At 54.9% G+C, this 23,535-nt stretch overlaps 1 protein-coding gene across 1 annotated transcript in view; it reads right to left on the bottom strand.

The window, feature by feature from the left end:
* abcc2 (ATP-binding cassette, sub-family C (CFTR/MRP), member 2) overlaps positions 1-23,535 on the bottom strand; it is a 154,603-nt gene that overhangs the window by 8,390 nt on the left and 122,678 nt on the right. Inside the window, 2 exon segments of the mRNA XM_072479697.1 lie at positions 1,726-1,892; positions 14,886-15,044. Coding sequence (XP_072335798.1) covers positions 1,726-1,892; positions 14,886-15,044 — 326 coding nt within the window.

Raw genomic sequence — 23,535 nt, 5'->3', positions numbered from 1 at the left:
CCCTTTTATTCTAAGGCTGTGCCCCCGGGTCCTAGTCTCCCCTGCTAATGGAAACAATTCCCTACATCCACCCTATCTAAGCCATTCATTATCTTGTAAGTTTCTATTAGATCTCCCCTCAACCTCCTAAACTCCAATGAATATAATCCCAGGATCCTCAGACGTTCATCGTATGTTAGGCCTACCATTCCTGGGATCATCCGTGTGAATCTCCGCTGGACCCGCTCCAGTGCCAGTATGTCCTTCCTGAGGTGTGGGGCCCAAAATTGCTCACAGTATTCTAAATGGGGCCTAACTAGTGCTTTATAAGGTTACAGACCAGCTGAACATTGAGCGAGTGAAGCCCTTCCCGTTCACATACTGGACTGCTTGTTGCCACAGAGACCTTAGAATCGTCAGAATACAGTCAATGGCACCCTGCACCTGGGGATAATCACAAATCTCAGAGAATCACAACACCAGCCTCCTAGCTCACCTGAACACGGCCGGAATTGACAGCTATGTGCCACGGCGAGGATGGTTTCTGTGACCTCCTGGATACATTTATGGGCGAAGGTTTGGGAGATCCAGCAGAGGGCAGCAGTGGAACCCTGGAAGGAGCCACTGCTCAGGAAATTGTGCCCAGTGGTCACTTAAAACGCCCCCTGGCACTGGATGACCTCAGAGTCCCCGAGATGCCAAATCCTGCAGAAGTTGGCATAGGTGAGTAACTGGTTCCCTTGGCAATCACTGACTTCGGTGACACTTGGTTCTCGCTCAACTGCAGGTTGGATAAGTGGCATCTACGCCCTGGGTCTAGCGAGGTGTCTATGAACGACCGCTCTCTGTGGAACCACCTCCACATGCAGAGGAGTCCCTACACCACTTGACCGAAAGGGTTCTGCTCCTCCCTTTGCCGAGCGAGGTCGCAATCTTCTCCTTCTATACTGCCCATAAGCCTTGAAGCAGACAGCAACATCACCGGGTGCCTTGTTCCTGATGGTCTTCTCATTGCAACATCAAAGTGAGAAACACAAGAGTCAGGGAATGTCCTGGGGCCACCATTGGATGGCCAAGGTTTGGTTCATTTCATACCTGACCCACACGACCCGTCCCCACATCACATGACTGAGTGGTGACAGATTCAACCACTCGACTGCATCCTGTGCTCTGACCTCAAGGCTCTGGTATTACCCTGACGCCCACTCCAAGGCTGTGAGATTAGTTTGGACCACGAGGGTTACTGCCCAAAGCCTGAATAACTGCAGTGTAAGAGGTTCTGAAAGCCTCTCTCAGTGGCCAGGGAATCACTAACTCATCCTGACTTGGGATGGAGGTGTGGGGGGATTGCGGGGGGGTGGATTTTGGTGTGTGGCCACAATAATGAGATGCAAATTTATTAAAATTAAGTTCCGCCATTCCATTAACAGGGTGGAGGGGATAGGGGGGGAGGATGATGGTGGGGGGGAGGGGGGGGGATCACGTCCTGGATTTATGTCACCGGGAAATGTGACTGGGGCCTTTTCACGCAACTTTCCGATCAGGCTGCGGAACATGCCCGGCCCCTGTTACACATTGTGAACCCTGCTCGTTCCCTCCCCATCGCTGTCGGTCGATCGACACAGAGTGTGGAGCCCAGTTTACAATTCTACAGGAAGTTCACTCTGCCACAACAGCCAACTTCCTCCGCGTTCTTCCTGACAAGGTGTGCTCCTGTCCCCTGTGATTGGCCGGTACTGAACACACCTGAGATTCTCGCCTCCCTCAGATACTTCATGTTGCAGCTGTCTGGATAAGCTGGCAATGTAGTGTTTCAGATGAGCCAGCTCCAAAGAACTCCACACTTCCTCATCCGTGTATCTGTTGAACGGATCCAGGTTCATCCGTATCGTGCCAGAGAACAAGACGGGATCCTGACAACAAAATAATAGAGATTTGTCAGTGCACGCCTGGTTAGAAACATAGAGTATAGGAGCAGGAGGAGGCCATTCGGCCCTTCGAGCCTGCTCCGCCATTCAATACGATCAGGGCTGATCATCCAACTCAGTAGCCGAATCCCAATTTCCCCCCATATCTTTTGATCCCTTCAGCCCAAGAGCCAAATCGAACTGCTCTTGAAAGCTCACATCGTTTGGGCCTCATCTGCTTTCTGTGGTGGCGAATTCCACACGTTCACCAATCTCTTCCCCTCACCTCGGTCCTAAATGGTCTATTGCGCGCTGTTAGGCGAATTGGACATTCTGAATTCTCCCTCCGTGTACCTGAACAGGCGCCAGAGTGTGGCGACTAGGGGCTTTTCACAGTAACTTCATTGCAGTGTTAATGTACGCCTACTTGTGACAATAAAGATTATTAATATCCTCAGACTGTGACCCCGGGTTCTGGACACACCCACCATCGGGAACATCCTTCTTGCCTCTACCCTGTCCAGTCCGGTTAGAATTTTATAGGTTTCCAAGAGATTCCCCCTCATTCTTCTGAACTCCAGCGAGAACAATCCCAACCAACTCAATCTCTCCTCGTACGTCAGTCCCGCCATCCCAGGAATCAGTCTGGTAAACCTTCGCTGCACACCCTCTAGGGCAAGAACATCCTTCCCCGGACAAGGAGACCAAATCTGCTCACAATACTCCAGGTGTGGCCTCACCCAGGCCCTGGAGAATCGCAGCAACACATCCCTCCACTGCTCTCACCTCGTCAAATCGAACGTCCCAAACGTTCATGGTGAGATTATCCTTTGCAAATATATACACAGTTTAAAGAGATGTCACCAACATAGAGAGGGTGCAGAGAGGACTGTGCTCTGGGACTCTGGGTAGACAGAGACTGGGATTGTTCAGATTAAAGCTTATTTATAATAATGAGGTTACCAAAACTAGGGTACTGGGCTGGATGCTCCATTGCCCGATGTCAATTTCTTAATGGGCGATCGGGTGGAGAACCGACTCCGACGCCCAAATTGGGGCCGGCGCCGATCAGCCCCCCTCCGCCCCCCGAAATGGCATAATCGTGGCAGGCGGTGTCGTTGTAACACCGCTGGCACGCCACCGGCAGGCCTTCCCTTGATGCTCCTCCCGCGATTGGCTGAGTTCCTGACGGCGCAGGACACGTGTGGTCTCAGCGGTCGGGAACCCGGCGTGACGGCTGTGGACTGTGCCCAGCGCTGCCACACTCGCCCGGGATCCGTGCCACTGACTGGGGGGGCTACTGCGAAGCTGGGGGGACCGGTGGGGGGGTCGCAGATGGCGGGGCGGGTCCGCGCAAGAACGGCTGCATGTTGCACAGCGCGACCGCTGCAGGTCGTCAGCCGTGCGCATGTGGGACGGGTACCGGCCATTCTCCGGCCGTTATTGGGGGCAGCACGGTAGCATTGTGGTTAGCACAATTGCTTCACAGCTCCAGGGTCCCAGGTTCGATTCCGGCTTGGGTCACTGTCTGTGCGGAGTCTGCACGTTCTCCCCGTGTGTGCGTGGGTTTCCTCCGGGTGCTCCGGTTTCCTCCCACAGTCCAAAGATGTGCAGGTTAGGTGGATTGGCCGTGATAAATTGCCCTTAGAGTCCAAAATTGCCCTTAGTGTTGGGTGGGGTTACTGGGTTATGGGGCTAGGGTGGAGGTGTGGGCTTGGGTAGGGTGCTCTTTCCAAGAGCCGGTGCAGACTCGATGGGCCGAATGGCCTCCTTCAGCACTGTAAATTCTATGATATGATATGAAAGTTATGGGCGCGGGAGCCGGGAGTTTCACCCGCCGTCACTGCTAGCCCCTCACCGCTCCCGGAATCGGTGAGGGATCGGCATCCATTGTTTGGTTGTAAACCTCCCGCAAATTCTCCGTTTGAGCCGGCAGTTAGCCGCTGAAACGGAAATTTCAGCCCGTTGTTTTGAACGGGAAGATTGTGGGACATTGGATCCAGTGACAGGAAGGTCAGTAAACCAGAAGAAACAGATTTAAAATAATTGACAAAAGAGCTACAGGAGAGATGAAGAGACTTTTTTTTTAAAATACAGCGAGGAATACACTGCCTGACTTTCAAAGGTTTCAGAGTGGAACTGGATAAATTCGGGGAGGGTTTACCCGGCTGTGCTGAAAGAGCTGGGGAGAAGTGGGAGTGATGTCAGTGCTCTTTCCAAGAGCTGTCACACACAAGATGGACTGAATGGCATCCTGAATGGCATCCTGTACCACAGGATTCTATAAAAGGGTGGGAGGAAGATTCTTAATAATCTTCATTATTGTCACAAGTAGGCTCACATTAACACTGCAATGAAGTTACTGTGAAAGTCCCTAGTCGCCACACTCCGGCGTCTGTTCGGGTACACACAGGGAGAATTCAGAATGTCCAATTCACCTAACAATCACGTCTTTCAGGACTTGTGGGAGGAATCCGGAGCACCCGGAGAAAACCCACGCAGACACGGGGAGAACATGCAGACTCCGCACAGACAGTGACCCAAGCCGGGAATCTAACGCGAGTCCCTGGCGCTGTGAAGCAACAGTGCTAACCACTGTGCTACCGTGCCGTCCGCTATGTGCCACCATTCCGCCCACTCTGTGAAGGTTCCTCTGACACCTGAAGTACTCAGGAAAGCAGCGATGCTCCAGGTTGATTCTCTGACCCACACGGCATCCAATGAGTGGATTCAGTAAGAAGTCTTACAACACCAGGTTAAAGTCCAACTGGTTTGTTTCAAATCACTAGCTTTCGGAGCGCAGCTCCTTCCTCAGGTGAATGGAGCGATAGGTTCCAGAAACATAGATATAGACAAAGTCAAAGATGCAATACGATGCTAGGAATGCGAGTCTTTGCAGGTGATTAAGTCTTTACAGATCCAGAGATAGGGGTAACCCCAGGTTAAAGAGGTGTGAATTGTGTCAAGCCAGGACAGTTGGTGGGAGGTGAATGTAATGCGACATGAATCCCAGGTCCCGGTTGAGGCCGCACTCATGTGTGCGGAACTTGGCTATAAGTTTCTGCTCGGCGATTCTGTGTTGTCGCGGGTCCTGAAGGCCGCCTTGGAGAACGCTTACCCGGAGATCAGAGGCTGAATGCCCTTGACTGCTGAAGTGTTCCCGACTGGAAGGGAACATTCCTGCCTGGTGATTGTCACGCGATGTCCGTTCATCCGTTGTCGCAGCGTCTGCATGGTCTCGCCAATGTACCACGCTTCGGGACATCCTTTCCTGCAGCGTATGAGGTAGACAACGTTGGCCGAGTCGCACGAGTATGTACCGCGTACCTGGTGGGTGGTGTTCTCACGTGTAATGGTGCTATCCATGTCGATGATCTGGCACGTCACGTCTTGCAGAGATTGCCATGTCGTGGTCGCTGTTCTGAAGACGTGCCAGATCATTACCTGCAAATGCTCGCATTCCAAGCATTGTTTGGCATCTTTGACTTTGTCTATATATATGTTTCTGGAACAGACCTCTTCATTCGCCTGAGGAAGGAGCAGTGCTCCAAAAGCTAGTGATTTGAAACAAACCTGTTGGACTTTAACCTGGTGTTGTAAGACTTCTTACTGTGCTCACCCCAGTCCAACGCCGGCATCTCCACATCATTGAATGGATTGACAGGGCAGCAAGTATCACTGTTCTCAGTGTCCATTGGCTAAGAGAAAGGGGAGGCCAGGAGGGCAATTAACCAGGATTCCTGCTCTTGAATGCTAGTTAGCAAAGGAGGCACAGGAAAACAATCACTATTTATATTACAGGACCAAAGGGTGCTGATCGGTTGGCAAGTTCTCACTGATTGGCCAAGGCGTTGTAGGCTCCTGGGTAATTAGAAAAAGTGCAAAGCTTGGACATATTCTTTTTGTTTACAGAGAATGCACCCCCCTCCCACACCCCAGCCCATCTGAATCTACGTCACTTCTAGCAAATTTAACGAGCCACATTATGGAGCTCAAGTGATTATCTTAAATAAATTATTAGTGTAACTATTAGAGCACTCAGGGTTGTTCAGCCAGTGCTGCCCAGCAACATGTCTCTCTTTTCAGCAATATTGTTCGGATCATTAGGCCGTCCACCCACTCACTCCAGTCTCCACCAGCAGGTTCACATCAGCAACCATCCGTCCTCCTAGAACCGGCGCAGAGCCAGCTCTGACGAATGGGTGCTTGGGTGTGGTTGGCATAAGTAACCCATGGGGTCTTGCCAGCCTGTCATTGGAGCATTCAGCCCTTGAGCGCGCCCTGGCGTTCAATCATATCATGGCTGGTCAGCACTTCACCCCCATTTGGGGACAGGCCCTTGACAGTCTTACCCAGCAAACATCGGTAATCTTGGGCAAAATTCTCCGGAAACGGCGCGATGTCCGCCGACTGGCGCCCAAAACGGCGCAAATCTGACGGGCATCGCGCCGTCCCAAAGGTGCGGAATGCTCCGCATCTTTGGGGGCCGAGCCCCAACCTTAAGGGGCTAGGCCGACGCCGGACGAATTTCCGCCCCGCCAGCTGGCAGAAAAGGCCTTTGGTGCCCCGCCAGCTGGCGCGGAAATGACATCTCCAGGCGGCGCATGCGCGGGAGCATCAGCGGCCGCTGACGGCATTCCCGCGCATGCGCATTGGAAGGAGTCTCTTCTGCCTCCGCCATGGTGGAGAACGTGGCGAAGGCGGAAGGGAAAGAGTGCCCCCACGGCACAGGCCCGCCCGCGGATCGGTGGGCCCCGATCGCGGGCCAGGCCACCGAGCCCGCCCGCGCCGCCTTGTCCCGCCGGTAAGGTAGGTGGTTTAATTTACGCCGGCGGGACAGGCATTTTAGCGGCGGGACTTCGGCCCATCCGGGCCGGAGAATCGCGCGGGGGGGACCGGCGCGACGCGATTCCCGCCCCTGCCGAATCTCCTGTGCCGGAGACTTCGGCAACCGGCGGGGGCGGGATTCACGCCAGGCCCCGGCGATTCTCTGACCCGGTGGCGGGTTGGAGAATCTCGCCCCTTAGTCCTGAATTTCTCAACTGAAACCCACCCCACCTCCCCCTCCGTTCCCCAACCGGAAACCATGGCTCAATCGTGAGATTGACTCCCTACTGAAGGACAGATCTGAGGCGTTCAAGGCAGACGACCCTGACCTATACAAGAAATCCAGGTACGACCTCCGCAAAGCCATCCGGAATGCCAAGAGAGAACATCAAACCAAGCTAGAGTCACAGACAGACTCTCGGCGGTTGTGGCAAGGACTAAACACCATAACGGGCTACAAAGCGAAGCCGAGCAGTATCTCCGGCAGCAGCGCACCCCTCCCCGATAAACTCAATGCATTCTATGCTCGGTTCGAGCAGGTAACCAACAATCCGCTGGCGAGTGCCCCAGCAGCCCATAATTCACCCATACCCACCATCACAGCTTCCGAAGTCAGATTGGCCTTCCTGAAAGTGAACCCTCGGAAGGCAACGGGCCCAGACGGGATCCCTGGTCGTGCACTCAGAGCCTGCGCGGACCAGCTGGCAGAGGTATTCGTGGACATCTTTAACATGTCCCTACTCCACTCCAAGGTCCCCACCTGCTTCAAGAAGACCACCATCATACCGGTGCCAAAGAAGAACCAGGCAACGTGCCTCAATGACTACTGTCGGTGGCCCAGACTTCAGTCATAATGAAGTGCCTCGAGAGGTTGATCATGAAGCGCATCACCTCCATACTCCCAGAACGCCTTGATCCATTGCAATTCGCATACCTTCGCAACCGGTCCACAGCAGACGCCATTTCCCTGGCCCTACACTCATCCCTACAGCATCTCAACAACAAGGACTCCTACATCAGATGCCTATTTATTGACTACAGCTCCGCCTTCAACACCATAATCCCAGCCAAGCTCATGTCAAAGCCCCAAACCTAGGACTTGGCTCCCCACTCTGCAACTGGATCCTCGATTTTCTGACCAACAGACCACAATCAGTAAGAATGAACAACACCACCTCCTCCACAATAGTCCTCAACACCGGCGCCCCGCAAGGCTGCGTACTTAGCCCTCTACTCTACTCCTTGTACACACACGACTGCGTGGCAAAATTTGGTTCCAACTCCATCTACAAGTTTGCTGACGATACGACCATAGTGGGCCGGATCTCGAACAACGATGAGTCCGAATACAGGAGGGAGATAGAGAACCTAGTGGAGTGGTGTAGTGACAACAATCTCTCCCTCAATGCCAGCAAAACTAAAGAGCTGGTAATTGACTTCAGGAAGCAAAGTACTGTACACACCCCTGTCAGCATCAATGGGGCCGAGGTGGAGATGGTTAGCAGTTTCAAATTCCTAGGGGTGCACATCTCCAAAAATCTGTCCTGGTCCACCCACGTCGACGCAACCACCAAGAAAGCACAACAGCGCCTATACTTCCTCAGGAAACTAAGGAAATTCGGCATGTCCACATTAACCCTGACCAACTTTTACAGATGCACCATAGAAAGCATCCCATCAGGCTGCATCACAGCCTGGTATGGCAACTGCTCGGCCCAGGACCGCAAGAAACGTCAGAGAGTCGTGAACATGGCCCAGTCCATCACACAAACCTGCCTCCCATCCATTGACTCCATCTACACCTCCCGCTGCCTGGGGAAAGCGGACAGCATAATCAAAGATCCCTCCCACCCGGCTTACTCACTCTTCCAACTTCTTCCAGCGGGCAGGAGATACGGAAGTCTGAGAACACGCACGAACAGACTCAAAAACAGCTTCTTCCCCACTGTCACCAGACTCCTAAATGACCCTCTTATGGACTGACCTCATTAACACTACACCCTGTATGCTTCACCCGATGCCGGTGTTGTGTAGTTACATTGTATATGTTGTGTTGCCCTATTATGTATTTTCTTTTCTTCCCTTTTCTTCTCATGTACTTAATGATCTGTTGAGCTGCTCGCAGAAAAATACTTTTCACTGTAGCTCGGTACACGTGACAATAAACAAATCCAAATCCAAATCTCCACCACCCTGTGTGAAACATTGTTTGCTGACTTTACTCCTGAATGACTCAGCTCAAATACTCAGGATATCCACAGAGTGTCCACAAATCCACAGGGTATGAGGACGCGAAATATCTCCGAGTCAGCAATTTAACTTGAGTTGGAAAGAAAAATTAATGTAATAAGTAATTAAGTAAAATATTTTGCTGATGAATAAGGTGCGGGCTCCCTGGTGCTCTAGTTAATATTCATCCCTCTATGGGTGGTTAGCACTGCTGCCTCACGGCGCCGAGGTCCCAGGTTCGATCCCGGCTCTGGGTCACTGTCCGTGTGGAGTTTGCACGTTCTCGCCGAGTCTGTGTGGGTTTCACCCCCACAACACAAAGATGTGCAGCGTAGGTGGATTGGCCTCGCTAAATTGTCCCTGAATAAATAAAAACGATTTAAATATATATTCATCCCTCAACCAACATCACAGAGGAGCAGATCTGTTCATTATGTCATCGAGCCCCTGCAGTGCAGAAGGAGGTCATTCGGCCCATCAAGTCTACACTCACCATCCTTACAATATAGCACTCTATCTGGGCCCACATCCCCACATCACCCCGCAACCCCCTGCACATCTTTGGACTGTGGGAGGAAACCGGAGCACCCGGAGGAAACCCACACAGACACGGGGAGAACATGCAAACTCCACACAGTCACCCAAGGCCGGAATTAAACCTGGGTCCCTGGCGCTGTGAGGCAGCAGTGTTAGCCCGGGTCACTGGCACAGTGAGGCAGCAGTGTTAACCCGGGTCCCTGGCACTGTGAGGCAGCAGTGCTAACCCGGATCCCTGGCACAGTGAGACAGCAGTGTTAACCCGGGTCCCTGGCACTGTGAGGCAGCAGTGCTAACCCGGGTCCCTGGCACTGAGACAGCAGTGTTAACCCGGGTCCCTGGCACTGTGAGACAGCAGTGTTAACCAAGGTCTCTGGCACTGTGAGACAGCAGTGTTAACCCGGGTCACTGGCACTGTGAGGCAGCAACTTTAACCCGGGTCCCTGGCACTGTGATGCAGCAGTGCTAACCCGGGTTCCTGGCACTGTGAGACAGCAGTGTTAACACGGGTCACTGGCGCTGTGAGACAGCAGCTTTAACCCGGGTCCCTGGCACTGTGATGCAGCAGTGTTAACCCGGGTCCCTGGCACTGTGAGACAGCAGTGTTAACCCGGGTCCATGGCACTGTGATGCAGCAGTGCTAACCGGGTTCCTGGCACTGTGAGACAGCAGTGTTAACCCGGGTCACTGGCGCTGTGAGACAGCAGCTTTAACCCGGGTCCCTGGCACTGTGATGCAGCAGTGTTAACCCGGGCCCCTGGCACTGAGAGGCAGCAATGCTAACCCGGGTCCCTGGCACTGAGACAGCAATTTTAACCCGGGTCCCTGGCACTGTGAGACAGCAGTGTTAACCAAGGTCTCTGGCACAGTGAGACAGCAGTGTTAACCCGGGTCCCTGGCACTGTGAGACAGCAGTGTTAACCCGGGTCCCTGGCACTGTGAGACAGCAGTATTAACCAAGGTCTCTGGCACTGTGAGACAGCAGTGTTAACCCGGGTCTCTGGCACTGTGAGGCAGCAACTTTAACCCGGGTCCCTGGCACTGTGATGCAGCAGTGCTAACCCGGGTTCCTGGCACTGTGAGACAGCAGTGTTAACCCGGGTCACTGGCGCTGTGAGACAGCAGCTTTAACCCGGGTCCCTGGCACTGTGAGACAGCAGTGTTAACCCGGGTTCCTGGCATGGTGAGACAGCAGTGTTAACCCGGGTCCCTGGCACTGTGATGCAGCTGTGCTAACCCGGGTCCCTAGCACTGTGAGGCAGCAGTGCTATCCCGGGTCACTGGCACTGTGAGACAGCAGTGTTAACCCGGGTCACTGGCGCTGTGAGACAGCAGCTTTAACCCGGGTCCCTGGCACTGTGATGCAGCAGTGTTAACCCGGGTCCCTGGCACTGTGAGACAGCAGTGTTAACCCGGGTTCCTGGCATGGTGAGACAGCAGTGTTAACCCGGGTCCCTGGCACTGTGATGCAGCAGTGCTAACCCGGGTCCCTAGCACTGTGAGGCAGCAGTGCTATCCCGGGTCACTGGCACTGTGAGAGAGCAGTGTTAACCCGGGTCCCTGGCACTGTCAGACAGCAGTGCTAACCCGGGTCTCTGGCACTGTGAGACAGCAGTGTTAACCCGGGTCCCTGGCACTGTGAGGCAGCAGCAGTGTTAACCCGGGTCACTGGTGCTGTGAGGCAGCAGTGTTAACCCGGTTCCCTCGTGCTGTGAGGCAGCAGTGTTCACCCGGGTCCCTGGCACTGTGAGACAGCAGTGTTAACCCGGGTTCCTGGCATGGTGAGACAGCAGTGTTAACCCGGGTCCCTGGCACTGTGAGACAGCAGTGTTAACCCGGGTCACTGGCGCTGTGAGACAGCAGCTTTAACCCGGGTCCCTGGCACTGTGATGCAGCAGTGTTAACCCGGGTCCCTGGCACTGTGAGACAGCAGTGTTAACCCGGGTTCCTCGCATGGTGAGACAGCAGTGTTAACCCGGGTCCCAGGCACTGTCAGACAGCAGTGCTAACCCGGGTCTCTGGCACTGTGAGACAGCAGTGTTAACCCGGGTCCCTGGCTCTGTGAGGCAGCAGTGTTAATCCGGGTCACTGGTGCTGTGAGGCAGCAGTGTTAACCCGGGTCCCTCGTGCTGTGAGACAGCAGTGTTAACCCGGGTCCCTTGCCCTGTGAGACAGCAGTGTTAATCCGGGTCCCTGGTGCTGTGAGGCAGCAGTGTTAACCCGGGTCCCTGGTGCTGTGAGGCAGCAGTGTTAACCCGGGTCCCTGGTGCTGTGAGACAGCAGTGTTAACCCGGGTCCCTGGCACTGAGACAGCAATTTTAACCCGGGTCCCTGGCACTGTGAGACAGCAGTGTTAACCAAGGTCTCTGGCACAGTGAGACAGCAGTGTTAACCCGGGTCCCTGGCACTGTGAGACAGCAGTGTTAACCCGGGTCCCTGGCACTGTGAGACAGCAGTATTAACCAAGGTCTCTGGCACTGTGAGACAGCAGTGTTAACCCGGGTCTCTGGCACTGTGAGGCAGCAACTTTAACCCGGGTCCCTGGCACTGTGATGCAGCAGTGCTAACCCGGGTTCCTGGCACTGTGAGACAGCAGTGTTAACCCGGGTCACTGGCGCTGTGAGACAGCAGCTTTAACCCGGGTCCCTGGCACTGTGAGACAGCAGTGTTAACCCGGGTTCCTGGCATGGTGAGACAGCAGTGTTAACCCGGGTCCCTGGCACTGTGATGCAGCTGTGCTAACCCGGGTCCCTAGCACTGTGAGGCAGCAGTGCTATCCCGGGTCACTGGCACTGTGAGACAGCAGTGTTAACCCGGGTCACTGGCGCTGTGAGACAGCAGCTTTAACCCGGGTCCCTGGCACTGTGATGCAGCAGTGTTAACCCGGGTCCCTGGCACTGTGAGACAGCAGTGTTAACCCGGGTTCCTGGCATGGTGAGACAGCAGTGTTAACCCGGGTCCCTGGCACTGTGATGCAGCAGTGCTAACCCGGGTCCCTAGCACTGTGAGGCAGCAGTGCTATCCCGGGTCACTGGCACTGTGAGAGAGCAGTGTTAACCCGGGTCCCTGGCACTGTGAGGCAGCAGCAGTGTTAACCCGGGTCACTGGTGCTGTGAGGCAGCAGTGTTAACCCGGTTCCCTCGTGCTGTGAGGCAGCAGTGTTCACCCGGGTCCCTGGCACTGTGAGACAGCAGTGTTAACCCGGGTTCCTGGCATGGTGAGACAGCAGTGTTAACCCGGGTCCCTGGCACTGTGAGACAGCAGTGTTAACCCGGGTCACTGGCGCTGTGAGACAGCAGCTTTAACCCGGGTCCCTGGCACTGTGATGCAGCAGTGTTAACCCGGGTCCCTGGCACTGTGAGACAGCAGTGTTAACCCGGGTTCCTCGCATGGTGAGACAGCAGTGTTAACCCGGGTCCCAGGCACTGTCAGACAGCAGTGCTAACCCGGGTCTCTGGCACTGTGAGACAGCAGTGTTAACCCGGGTCCCTGGCTCTGTGAGGCAGCAGTGTTAATCCGGGTCACTGGTGCTGTGAGGCAGCAGTGTTAACCCGGGTCCCTCGTGCTGTGAGACAGCAGTGTTAACCCGGGTCCCTTGCCCTGTGAGACAGCAGTGTTAATCCGGGTCCCTGGTGCTGTGAGGCAGCAGTGTTAACCCGGGTCCCTGGTGCTGTGAGACAGCAGTGTTAACCCGGGTCCCTGGCACTGTGAGACAGCAGTGTTAACCCGGGTCCCTGGCTCTGTGAGGCAGCAGTGCTAACCCGGGTCCCTGGCTCTGTGAGACAGCAGTGTTAACCCGGGTCCCTGGCACTGTGAGACAGCAGTGTTAACCCGGGTCCCTGGCTCTGTGAGACAACAGTGCTAACCCGGGTCACTGGCACTGTGAGACAGCAGTGTTAACCCGGGTCCCTGGCACTGTGAGACAGCAGTGTTAACCCGGGTCACTGGCACTGTGAGACAGCAGTGTTAACCCGGCTCACGGGCGCTGTGAGGCAGCAGTGTTAACCCGGGCCATTGGCGCTGTGAGACAGCATTGCTAACCCGGGTCCCTGGCACTGTGAGGCAGCAGTGCTAAACCGGGTCCCTGGCACTGTGACGCAGCAGTTTTAACCCGGGTCCCTGGCACTGTGAGGCAGCAGTGTTAACCGGGGTCCCTGGCACTGTGAGACAGCAGTGTTAACCCGGGTCCCTGGCACTGTGAGGCAGCAGTGTTAACCCGGGTCCCTGGCACTGAGAGGCAGCAGTGCTAACCCGGGTCACTGGCACTGTGAGGCAGCAGGGCTAACCCGGGTCGCTGGCACTGTGAGGCAGCAGTGTTAACCCAGGTCCCTGGCACTGTAAGGCAGCAGTGTTAACCTGGGTCACTGGCACTGTGAGGCAGCAGTGTTAACCCGGGTCACCGGCGCTGTGAGACAGCAGTGTTAACCTGGGTCACTGGCACTGTGAGGCAGCAGTGTTAACCCGGGTCCCTGGCACTGAGAGGCAGCAGTGCTAACCCGGGTCCCTTGCGCTGTGAGACAGCAGTGTTAACTCGGGTCCCTGGCACTGTGAGGCAGCAGTGTTAACCCGGGTCCCTGGCACTGTGAGACAGCAGTGTTAACCCGGCTCACGGGCGCTGTGAGGCAGCAGTGTTAACCCGGGCCATTGGCGCTGTGAGACAGCAGTGCTAACCCGGGTCCCTGGCACTGTGAGGCAGCAGTGCTAAACCGGGTCCCTGGCACTGTGACGCAGCAGTTTTAACCCGGGTCCCTGGCACTGTGAGGCAGCAGTGTTAACCGGGGTCCCTGGCACTGTGAGGCAGCAGTGTTAACCCGGGTCCCTGGCACTGTAAGGCAGCAGTGTTAACCTGGGTCACTGGCACTGTGAGGCAGCAATGCTAACCCGGGTCCCTTGCGCTGTGAGACAGCAGTGTTAACTCGGGTCCCTGGCACTGTGAGGCAGCAGTGTTAACCCGGGTCCCTGGCACTGTGAGGCAGCAGTGTTAACCCGTGTCCCTGGCACTGTGAGGCAGCAGTGTTAACCCGGGTCCCTGGCACTGTGAGGCAGCAGTGTTAACCCGGGTCCCTGGCAGTGTGGGACAGCAGTGTTAACCCGGGTCCCTGGTGCTGTGAGGCAGCGGTGTTAACCCGTGTCCCTGGCGCTGTGAGACAGCAGTGTTAACCCGGGTCCCTGGCGCTGTGAGACAGCAGTGTTAACCCAGGTCCCTGGCGCTGTGAGGCAGCAGTGTTAACCCGGGTCCCTGGCGCTGTGAGGCAGCAGTGCTGCACTGAAAACATCAATGTTTGTGGGATCTTCCTGTGCGCAAACCAGTTGTCATGTTTCTCAAAATTTCAAGTTGCCTTCAGACACCCTGAGCTGGTGAAAGGTGCTACAGAAATGCAAATTAATTCGGCTTTTCCTCCTTACCTGTGGGATGATGGTGAGTCTCTGTCTCAGATGGTGCAGTCCGATGGTGGCGATATCCACTCCGTCAATGAGGATCTTCCCGCCCGCTGGCTCAATGATACGGAATAGACAATTGGTCAAAGAGGATTTTCCAGCACCTGTCCGACCAACAATGCCAATCTATGGCAAAGAGAGAGAAATATCAGACACACACCTGTCTGAGAGAGAGAGAGAGAGAGCAGACACACACCTCTCTGAGAGAGAGAGCAGACTAACACCTGTCTGAGAGAGAGAGAGAGAGAGAGAGCAGACACACACCTCTCTGAGAGAGAGAGAGAGCAGACACACACCTGTCTGAGACAGAGAGCGCAGACACACACCTGTCTGAGAGAGAGAGAGAGAGAGCAGACACACACCTGTCTGAGAGAGAGAGACAGCAGACACACACCTGTCTGAGAGAGAGAGAGAGAGCAGACACACACCTGTCTGAGAGAGAGAGAGAGCAGGCACACACCTGGCTGAGAGAGAGAGAGAGCAGACACACACCTGTCTGAGAGAGAGAGAGAGAGAGCATACACACACCTGTCTGAGAGAGAGAGAGCAGACACACACCTGTCTGAGAGAGAGAGAGAGCAGGCACACACCTGTCTGAGAGAGAGAGAGCAGACACACACCTGTCTGAGAGAGAGCAGACACACACCTGTCTGAGACAGAGAGCGCAGACACACACCTGTCTGAGAGAGAGAGAGAGAGCAGACACACACCTGTCTGAGAGAGAGAGAGAGCAGGCACACACCTGTCTGAGAGAGAGCAGGCACACACCTGTCTGAGAGAGAGAGAGAGAGAGCAGACACACACCTGTCTGAGAGAGAGAGCAGACACACACCTGTCTGAGAGAGAGAGCAGACACACACCTGGCTGAGAGAGAGAGAGAGAGCAGACACACACCTGTCTGAGAGAGAGAGCAGACACACACCTGGCTGAGAGAGAGAGCAGCCACACACCTGGCTGAGAGAGAGAGAGCAGACATGCATCTGGCTGAGAGAGAGAGAGCAGCCACGCATCTGGCTGAGAGAGAGAGAGAGCAGACACACACCTGGCTGAGAGAGAGAGAGCAGACACACACCTGTCTGAGAGAGAGAGCAGACACGCATCTGGATGAGAGAGAGAGAGCAGACACACATCTGGCTGAGAGAGAGAGAGAGCAGACACACACCTGGCTGAGAGAGAGAGAGAGAGCAGACACTCACCTGGCTGAGAGAGAGAGAGCAGACACGCATCTGGCTGAGAGAGAGCGAGCAGACACGCATCTGGCTGAGAGAGAGAGAGAGCAGGCACACACCTGGCTGAGAGAGAGAGAGAGCAGACACACACCTATCTGAGAGAGAGAGAGCAGACACTCACCTGGCTGAGAGAGAGAGTGAGAGCAGACACACACCTGTCTGAGAGAGAGAGAGAGCAGACACACACCTGGCTGAGAGAGAGAGAGAGCAGACACACACCTGTCTGAGACACAGAGAGAGCAGACACACACCTGGCTGAGAGAGAGAGAGAGCAGACACACACCTGGCTGAGAGAGAGAGAGAGAGCAGACACACACCTGTCTGACACACACAGAGAGCAGACACACACCTGGCTGAGAGAGTGAGCAGGCACACACCTGTCTGAGAGAGAGAGAGAGAGAGCAGACACACACCTGTCTGAGAGAGAGAGAGAGCAGACACTCACCTGTCTGAGAGAGAGAGAGAGCAGACACACACCTGTCTGAGACACAGAGAGAGCAGACACACACCTGGCTGAGAGAGAGAGCAGAAACACACCTGGCTGAGAGAGAGAGAGAGAGCAGACACACACCTGTCTGAGACACAGAGAGAGCAGACACACACCTGGCTGAGAGAGAGAGAGCAGGCACACACCTGTCTGAGAGAGAGAGAGAGCAGACACACACCTGCCTGAGAGAGAGAGAGAGCAGACACACACTTGTCTGAGAGAGAGAGAGAGAGCAGACACACAGCTGTCTGAGAGAGAGAGAGAGAGAGCAGACACACACCTGTCTGAGAGAGAGAGAGAGCAGACACTCACCTGTCTGAGAGAGAGCAGGCACACACCTGGCTGAGAGAGAGAGAGAGAGCAGACACACACCTGGCTGAGAGAGAGAGCGAGAGCAGGCACACACCTGGCTGAGAGAGAGAGAGAGAGCAGGCACACACCTGTCTGAGAGAGAGAGAGAGAGAGCAGACACACACCTGGCTGAGAGAGAGAGAGAGCAGACACACACCTGTCTGAGAGAGAGAGAGAGAGCAGGCACACACCTGTCTGTGAGAGAGAGAGAGAGCAGACACACACCTGTCTGAGAGAGAGAGAGAGAGCAGACACACACCTGTCTGAGACAGAGAACGCAGACACACACCTGTCTGAGAGAGAGAGAGAGCAGACACACACCTGTCTGAGAGAGAGAGAGAACAGACACACACCTGTCTGAGAGAGAGCAGGCACACACCTGGCTGAGAAATAGAGAGAGCAGACACACACCTGTCTGAGAGAGAGAGCGCAGACACACACCTGTCTGAGAGAGAGAGAGAGCAGACACACACCTGTCTGAGAGAGAGAGCAGGCACACACCTGTCTGAGAGAGAGAGAGAGAGAGCAGCCACACACCTGTCTGAGAGAGGGAGAGAGAGAGAGAGCAGCCACACACCTGTCTGAGACAGAGAGAGAGAGCAGGCACACACCTGTCTGAGAGAAAGAGAGCAGACACACACCTGTCTGAGAGAAAGAGAGAGCAGACACACACCTCGCTGAGAGAGAGAGAGCAGACACACACCTGTCTGAGAGAGAGAGCAGACACACATCTGGCTGAGAGAGAGAGAGCAGACACACACCTGGCTGAGAGAGAGAGAGCAGACACACACCTGGCAGAGAGAGAGTGAGAGAGCAGACACACACCTGGCTGAGAGAGAGAGAGCAAACACACACCTGGCTGAGAGAGAGAGAGAGAGAGCAGACACACACCTGTCTGAGAGAGAGCAGACACACACCTGGCTGAGAGAGTGAGAGGGAGCAGACACACACCTGTCTGAGAGAGAGAGCAGCCACACACCTGGCTGAGAGAGAGAGCAGACACGCATCTGGCTGAGAGAGAGAGAGCAGACACGCATCTGGCTGAGAGAGTGAGAGAGCAGACACACACCTGGCTGAGAGAGAGAGCAGACACTCACCTGGCTGAGAGAGAGAGAGCAGACACGCATCTGGCTGAGAGAGAGAGCAGACACGCATCTGGCTGAGAGAGAGAGAGAGCAGACACACACCTGGCTGAGAGAGAGCGAGCAGACACACACCTGGCTGAGAGTGAGAGAGCAGGCACACAACTGTCTGAGAGAGAGAGAGAGAGAGAGCTGACACACACCTGTCTGAGGGAGAGAGAGAGCAGACACACACCTGTCTGAGAGAGAGAGAGAGAGCAGACACACACCTGTCTGAGAGAGAGAGAGAGCAGACACACAGCTGTCTGAGACACAGAGAGAGCAGACACACACCTGGCTGAGAGAGAGAGAGCAGGCACACACCTGTCTGAGAGGGAGAGAGAGAGCAGACACACACCTGTCTGAGAGAGAGAGAGAGAGCAGACACACACCTGTCTGAGAGAGAGAGAGAGAGAGAGCAGAAACACACCTATCTGAGAGAGAGAGAGAGAGCAGGCACACACCTGTCTGAGAGAGAAAGAGCAGACACACACCTGTCTGCGAGAGAGAGAGAGAGCAGACACACACCTTCTGAGAGAGAGAGAGAGCAGACACACACCTGTCTGAGACACAGAGAGAGCAGACACACAACTGGCTGAGAGAGAGAGAGCAGGCACACACCTGTCTGAGAGAGAGAGAGAGAGAGCAGACACACACCTGTCTGAGAGAGAGAGAGAGCAGACACACACCTGTCTGAGAGAGAGAGAGAAGGCACACACCTGTCTGAGAGAGAGAGAGAGAGCAGGCACACACCTGTCTGAGAGAGAGAGAGCAGACACACACCTGTCTGAGAGAGAGAGAGAGAGCAGGCACACACCTGTCTGAGAGATAGAGAGAGCAGGCACACACCTGTCTGAGAGAGAGTGAGAGAGAGAGAGCAGGCACACGCCTGTCTGAGAGAGAGAGAGAGAGCAGACACACACCTGTCTGAGAGAGAGAGAGAGCAGGCACACACCTGTCTGAGAGAGAGAGAGAGAGCAGACACACACCTGTCTGAGGGAGAGCAGACACACACCTGGCTGAGAGAGAGAGAGAGAGAGAGCAGGCACACACCTGTCTGAGAGAGAGAGGGAGACCAGACACACACCTGTCTGAGACAGAGAGAGAGAACAGTAACACACCTGTCTGAGAGAGAGAGCAGACACACACCTGGCTGAGAGAGAGAGAGAGCAGACACACACCTGTCTGAGACAGAGAGCGCAGACACACAACTGTCTGAGAGAGAGAGAGAGAGCAGGCACACACCTGTCTGAGAGAGAGAGAGAGCAGACACACACCTGTCTGAGAGAGAGAGAGCAGACACACACCTGTCTGAGACAGAGAAAGAGAGCAGACACACACCTGTCTGAGAGAGAGAGAGAGAGAGAGAGAGCAGACACACACCTGTCTGAGAGAGAGAGAGAGCAGGCACACACCTGTCTGAGAGAGAGAGAGAGAGAGAGCAGGCACACACCTGTCTGAGAGAGAGAGAGCGAGAGCAGACACACACCTGGCTGAGAGAGAGAGAGAGAGAGCAGCCACACACCTGCCTGAGAGAGAGAGCAGACACACACCTGTCTGAGAGAGAGAGAGAGAGCAGACACACACCTGGCTGAGAGAGAGAGAGAGAGCAGACACACACCTGGCTGAGAGAGAGAGAGCAGACACACACCTGTCTGAGAGAGAGAGCAGACACACACCTCTCTGAGAGAGAGAGAGCAGACACACACCTGGCTGAGAGAGAGAGAGAGAGCAGACACACACCTGTCTGAGAGAGAGAGAGCAGACACACACCTGTCTGAGAGAGAGAGAGAGCAGACACACACCTGTCTGAGAGAGAGAGAGAGCAGACACACACCTGTCTGAGAGAGAGAGAGAGAGCAGACACACACCTGTCTGAGAGAGAGAGAGAGAGAGAGAGCAGACACACACTTGTCTGAGAGAGAGAGAGAGAGAGAGAGCAGACACACACTTGTCTGAGAGAGAGAGAGAGCAGACACACACCTGTCTGAGAGAGAGAGAGAGCAGAAACACACCTGTCTGAGAGAGAGAGAGAGAGAGAGAGAGCAGACACACACCTGTCTGAGAGAGAGAGAGCAGACACACACCTGGCTGAGAGAGAGAGAGCAGGCACACACATGTCTGAGAGAGAGAGAGAGAGAGCAGGCACACACCTGGCTGAGAGAGAGAGAGCAGACACACACCTGTCTGAGAGAGAGAGAGCAGACACACACCTGGCTGAGAGAGAGAGAGCAGACACACACCTGTCTGAGAGAGAGAGAGAGAGCAGGCACACACCTGTCTGAGAGAGAGAGAGAGAGCAGACACACACCTGTCTGAGAGAGAGAGAGAGAAGACACACACCTGGCTGAGAGAGAGAGAGCAGACACGCATCTGGCTGAGAGATTGAGAGCAGACACACAGCTGGCTGAGAGAGAGAGAGAGCAGACACACACCTGTCTGAGAGAGAGAGAGCAGACACACACCTGTCTGAGAGAGAGAGAGAGAGAGAGCAGGCTCACACCTGCCTGAGAGAGAGAGAGAGCAGACACACACCTGGCTGAGAGAGAGAGAGAGAGCAGACACACACCTGGCTGAGAGAGAGAGAGAGAGAGAGAGAGCAGACACACACCTGGCTGAGAGAGAGAGAGCAGACACGCATCTGGCTGAGAGAGAGAGAGCAGACACGCATCTGGCTGAGAGAGAGAGAGAGCAGACACACACCTGGGTGAGAGAGAGAGAGAGAGAGCAGACACTCACCTGGCTGAGAGGGAGCAGACACGCATCTGGCTGAGAGAGAGAGAGCAGACACGCATCTGGCTGAGAGAGAGAGAGAGCAGACACACACCTGGCTGAGAGAGAGAGAGAGCAGACACACACCTGGCTGAGAGAGAGAGAGCAGGCACACACATGTCTGAGAGAGAGAGAGAGCAGGCACACACCTGGCTGAGAGAGGGAGAGCAGACACACACCTGGCTGAGAGAGAGAGAGCAGACACACACCTGTCAGAGAGAGAGAGAGAGAGCAGGCACACACCTGTCTGAGAGAGAGAGAGAGAGCAGACACACACCTGTCTGAGAGAGAGAGAGCAGACACACACCTGTCTGAGAGAGAGAGAGAGAGCAGGCACACACCTGTCTGAGAGAGAGAGAGAGAGCAGACACACACCTGTCTGAGAGAGAGAGAGAGAGCAGACACACACCTGGCTGAGAGAGAGAGAGCAGACACGCATCTGGCTGAGAGATTGAGAGCAGGCACACAGCTGGCTGAGAGAGAGAGCAGACACACACCTGTCTGAGAGAGAGAGGGAGAGAGAGCAGGCACACACCTGCCTGAGAGAGAGAGAGAGAGCAGACACACACCTGGCTGAGAGAGAGAGAGAGAGAGCAGACACACACCTGTCTGAGACAGAGAGCGCAGACACACAACTGTCTGAGAGAGAGAGAGAGAGCAGGCACACACCTGTCTGAGAGAGAGAGAGAGCAGACACACACCTGTCTGAGAGAGAGAGAGCAGACACACACCTGTCTGAGACAGAGAAAGAGAGCAGACACACACCTGTCTGAGAGAGAGAGAGAGAGAGCAGACACACACCTATCTGAGAGAGAGAGAGAGCAGGCACACACCTGTCTGAGAGAGAGAGAGAGAGAGAGAGAGCAGGCACACACCTGTCTGAGAGAGAGAGAGCGAGAGCAGACACACACCTGGCTGAGAGAGAGAGAGAGAGAGCAGCCACACACCTGCCTGAGAGAGAGAGCAGACACACACCTGTCTGAGAGAGAGAGAGAGAGCAGACACACACCTGGCTGAGAGAGAGAGAGAGAGCAGACACACACCTGGCTGAGAGAGAGAGAGCAGACACACACCTGTCTGAGAGAGAGAGCAGACACACACCTCTCTGAGAGAGAGAGAGCAGACACACACCTGGCTGAGAGAGAGAGAGAGAGCAGACACACACCTGTCTGAGAGAGAGAGAACAGACACACACCTGTCTGAGAGAGAGAGAGAGCAGACACACACCTGTCTGAGAGAGAGAGAGAGCAGACACACACCTGTCTGAGAGAGAGAGAGAGAGCAGACACACACCTGTCTGAGAGAGAGAGAGAGAGAGAGAGAGAGCAGACACACACTTGTCTGAGAGAGAGAGAGAGAGAGAGAGAGAGCAGACACACACTTGTCTGAGAGAGAGAGAGCAGACACACACCTGTCTGAGAGAGAGAGAGAGCAGACACACACCTGTCTGAGAGAGAGAGAGAGAGAGAGAGCAGACACACACCTGTCTGAGAGAGAGAGAGCAGACACACACCTGGCTGAGAGAGAGAGAGCAGGCACACACATGTCTGAGAGAGAGAGAGAGAGCAGGCACACACCTGGCTGAGAGAGAGAGAGCAGACACACACCTGTCTGAGAGAGAGAGAGCAGACACACACCTGGCTGAGAGAGAGAGAGAGCAGACACACACCTGTCTGAGAGAGAGAGAGAGAGCAGGCACACACCTGTCTGAGAGAGAGAGAGAGAGCAGACACACACCTGTCTGAGAGAGAGAGAGAGAAGACACACACCTGGCTGAGAGAGAGAGAGCAGACACGCATCTGGCTGAGAGATTGAGAGCAGACACACAGCTGGCTGAGAGAGAGAGAGAGAGCAGACACACACCTGTCTGAGAGAGAGAGAGCAGGCACACACCTGCCTGAGAGAGAGAGAGAGCAGACACACACCTGGCTGAGAGAGAGAGAGAGAGCAGACACACACCTGGCTGAGAGAGAGAGAGAGAGAGCAGACACACACCTGGCTGAGAGAGAGAGAGCAGACACGCATCTGGCTGAGAGAGAGAGAGCAGACACGCATCTGGCTGAGAGAGAGAGAGAGCAGACACACACCTGGGTGAGAGAGAGAGAGAGAGAGCAGACACTCACCTGGCTGAGAGGGAGCAGACACGCATCTGGCTGAGAGAGAGAGAGCAGACACGCATCTGGCTGAGAGAGAGAGAGAGCAGACACACACCTGGCTGAGAGAGAGAGAGAGCAGACACACACCTGGCTGAGAGAGAGAGAGCAGGCACACACATGTCTGAGAGAGAGAGAGAGAGCAGGCACACACCTGGCTGAGAGAGGGAGAGCAGACACACACCTGGCTGAGAGAGAGAGAGCAGACACACACCTGTCAGAGAGAGAGAGAGAGAGCAGGCACACACCTGTCTGAGAGAGAGAGAGAGAGCAGACACACACCTGTCTGAGAGAGAGAGAGCAGACACACACCTGTCTGAGAGAGAGAGAGAGAGCAGACACACACCTGTCTGAGAGAGAGAGAGAGAGCAGACACACACCTGGCTGAGAGAGAGAGAGCAGACACGCATCTGGCTGAGAGATTGAGAGCAGGCACACAGCTGGCTGAGAGAGAGAGCAGACACACACCTGTCTGAGAGAGAGAGGGAGAGAGAGCAGGCACAC

The sequence above is a fragment of the Scyliorhinus torazame genome, chromosome 16 (genome assembly GCF_047496885.1).
Source record: "Scyliorhinus torazame isolate Kashiwa2021f chromosome 16, sScyTor2.1, whole genome shotgun sequence".
In the NCBI taxonomy this organism is placed as follows: domain Eukaryota; kingdom Metazoa; phylum Chordata; class Chondrichthyes; order Carcharhiniformes; family Scyliorhinidae; genus Scyliorhinus; species Scyliorhinus torazame.
The sequence above is the reverse complement of the archived record's forward strand: the minus strand, read 5'-3'. Positions and strand labels throughout refer to the sequence as shown.